The sequence below is a fragment of the Halyomorpha halys genome, unplaced genomic scaffold (genome assembly GCF_000696795.3).
Source record: "Halyomorpha halys isolate HHAL.00 unplaced genomic scaffold, Hhal_1.1 Scaffold350.1, whole genome shotgun sequence".
Classification (NCBI taxonomy): Eukaryota; Metazoa; Arthropoda; class Insecta; order Hemiptera; family Pentatomidae; genus Halyomorpha; species Halyomorpha halys.
In genome coordinates, this window is record NW_027107986.1 from 859,545 (window position 1) to 861,837 (window position 2,293).

The 2,293-nt window shown below is 30.2% G+C and overlaps 1 protein-coding gene across 2 annotated transcripts in view; it reads left to right on the top strand.

The window, feature by feature from the left end:
- The window catches only part of xit (ALG6/ALG8 family glucosyltransferase xit), a 45,064-nt gene extending 43,677 nt beyond the window's left edge, over window positions 1–1,387 (top strand). For both annotated transcript variants that reach the window (XM_014421997.1, XM_067046354.1), the window contains exon 8: window positions 955–1,387. In XM_014421997.1, the coding sequence (XP_014277483.1) occupies window positions 955–1,372 (418 nt within the window). In that variant the 3' untranslated portion in view covers window positions 1,373–1,387. The remainder of the gene's footprint in view (window positions 1–954) is intronic.
- Window positions 1,388–2,293: the final 906 nt, after the last annotated feature.

A 2,293-nucleotide genomic window follows, 5' to 3' on the forward strand; every position in this document is an offset into this window, starting at 1 on the left:
TTTTGTTTTGTATCACGAAGTTATTATAAACAATGAAACTTGGTTAGCTTGCTTTTTGGATAAACAAACCAAATGAATATTAAAATGATACATAAAATAAAACATATTAAAAACCCTTTATACATCAAAATATACTATTTACACAAAAAGAGCATATTACAATATTTTATAACATTCAGGAAGGAGTGAGATTCCTCGATAGTTATTACAATCCGCCATCGGGCCCTTTTTGTGAACAGGAATAAGTAGAGACTCCTTCCATTCCTCAGGCATCTCCTCAATTTCCTAGATCTTTTTAACCAAAAGGTGTATTTTAGAAACTCCAATTTCACCACATGCCTTAATTAGTTCACTAGGAATATTGTCAGTTCCCCCCACTGCTTCCTGAATCCATACAGTTTGTCCTAGTTAAATTCTCTCGGGCTTCTGTTGGTTTGAACTCATATCGTTTATATTTATCAATAATTTACCAACAGAGACCGAAACCTTTTCACCTGTATGGAGGATTCCTTAGAAATCAATAGAAAAAAAACAGATTTATAAATATAAATATAATAAAGATAACTTTAAAATTGTTTAAAGATTAAATAATAATTTCTGCTAGTCCTCTTAAGTCCAATTTTCATGTTCTTTCATAGGCCTGGAAGAAAGTCTTATGAACTAAAAAATACTTCTTCATTTAATGTATCACTTTTTTTTTTTTCAGCTTAACTAGTTTTCATCTTCCTTTTATTATCTATTATAGGTGATAAAAATAATTTACATATAACTTCTTGAAATAATGTTTAAATTGTTTTATAAATTTACAAATATACTACTGGAACAATGAAAAGTCTTTAACATTAAAGATATTATATTATCTCATATTTTTGTTGTTACAGTCATATGTTATTATATTATTCTGGGACTCTATATTTTTCTTTTATAATTATTTTGTTACTTTTTCTTTTTCAGTTTGATGGCTGTATTGGGACAAAAAGAGGCCGAAGTTTTTTCTTTTTTCTCAATAGTGGGACACTTTTCGCTATTACCTTTAATTTATACTCAGAATGAATTTATTATAAAATTAGTTTTGCTAACAATTTACAGTTCTTACATGATTTATGCTTTGGCTGATTTATTTAGGTCTCGATGTTATGGTCCTTTCCCTCTTCTTAGTATCCAGGAAAATATTTATTTAGCAGGGTTAATCTTATTATTCATTTATGAAAACATCATTCACACATTGTATAAAGTTAATGAAAGATATCCATTCCTACCATTGCTGTTAACTTCCTTTTACTGTTCCTTTGGTATAATTTATAGCACATTCAAATATTATGTTATATTTATTAAAATGAAAGCGAGTGAACACAAACATAAAATGTACTAAAAGTTTTAAATTAATGTTTTATACAAATGATTTGTGTTAAAAAATATATTTTTTTTATTTTTGTTTGACAAATTTTTTGTTTACCCTTGTGAAGAATTTTGTTTTATGTTTTGAATATTTTATTTAATTCCATGGTGTAGAATTGGCTCATTTTATAGAGTGGTAGAATATGAAGAAGAATAGGTGTGGGAAATACATAATAATATAGGTTTTATATTAATTTACAGTAATGTTATAAAATATTCAGTAGAAAATTTTTGTGAGGTATTAAAAAATCTTTTGAATCTGCTGGTGATAGGGACACGAACGATACTTCGATAGTATCGAAGTATCGATACTTTTCTTTCGATACCAGTAAAAATTGTACTCGATACATTTGTTACCGATACTTTGTGGGTATCGATACCTTTTGGGTAGTATCGCTCCTGTATCGGTTGGAAAATTAAAAAAAAATAAATAAGGAATTGTAAGAAATTAGGAGAGGAGAAATTTTAGCCTGCAGGGAAATTTATAAGTAATGGTGCGAACCGTGGTTCAAGGTTGAGAACACTGCGTTGCCCATTGCCATTGGCTGTTTAGGTTGCTGGTTGGCCATTTTGCTTGGCCAATACAAGCCCTTCGCCCTCAATGATCAATCCAAATTCCAAGCCAAGCCTTACTGCCTTAAACGTTAAACCTCCTTGTAAAGTTACAGTTTTTTTTACGGGTGATTTGTTTATTTGTGTCTTGTGTGTTTATTTGTGTTGACTCGAACGATGACACCACCTAAAAGCAAGGTCTGGCAGTTTTTTATGAAAATAGACAAAAAAACTGCTCGGTGTAAGGAGTGTTTCAAGACCGTCCAAACGAGTGGCAACACTTCAAATCTGACCAAGCACTTGAAGACACATACCCACGGTCACCAAAAGGTATTTTTTTAAT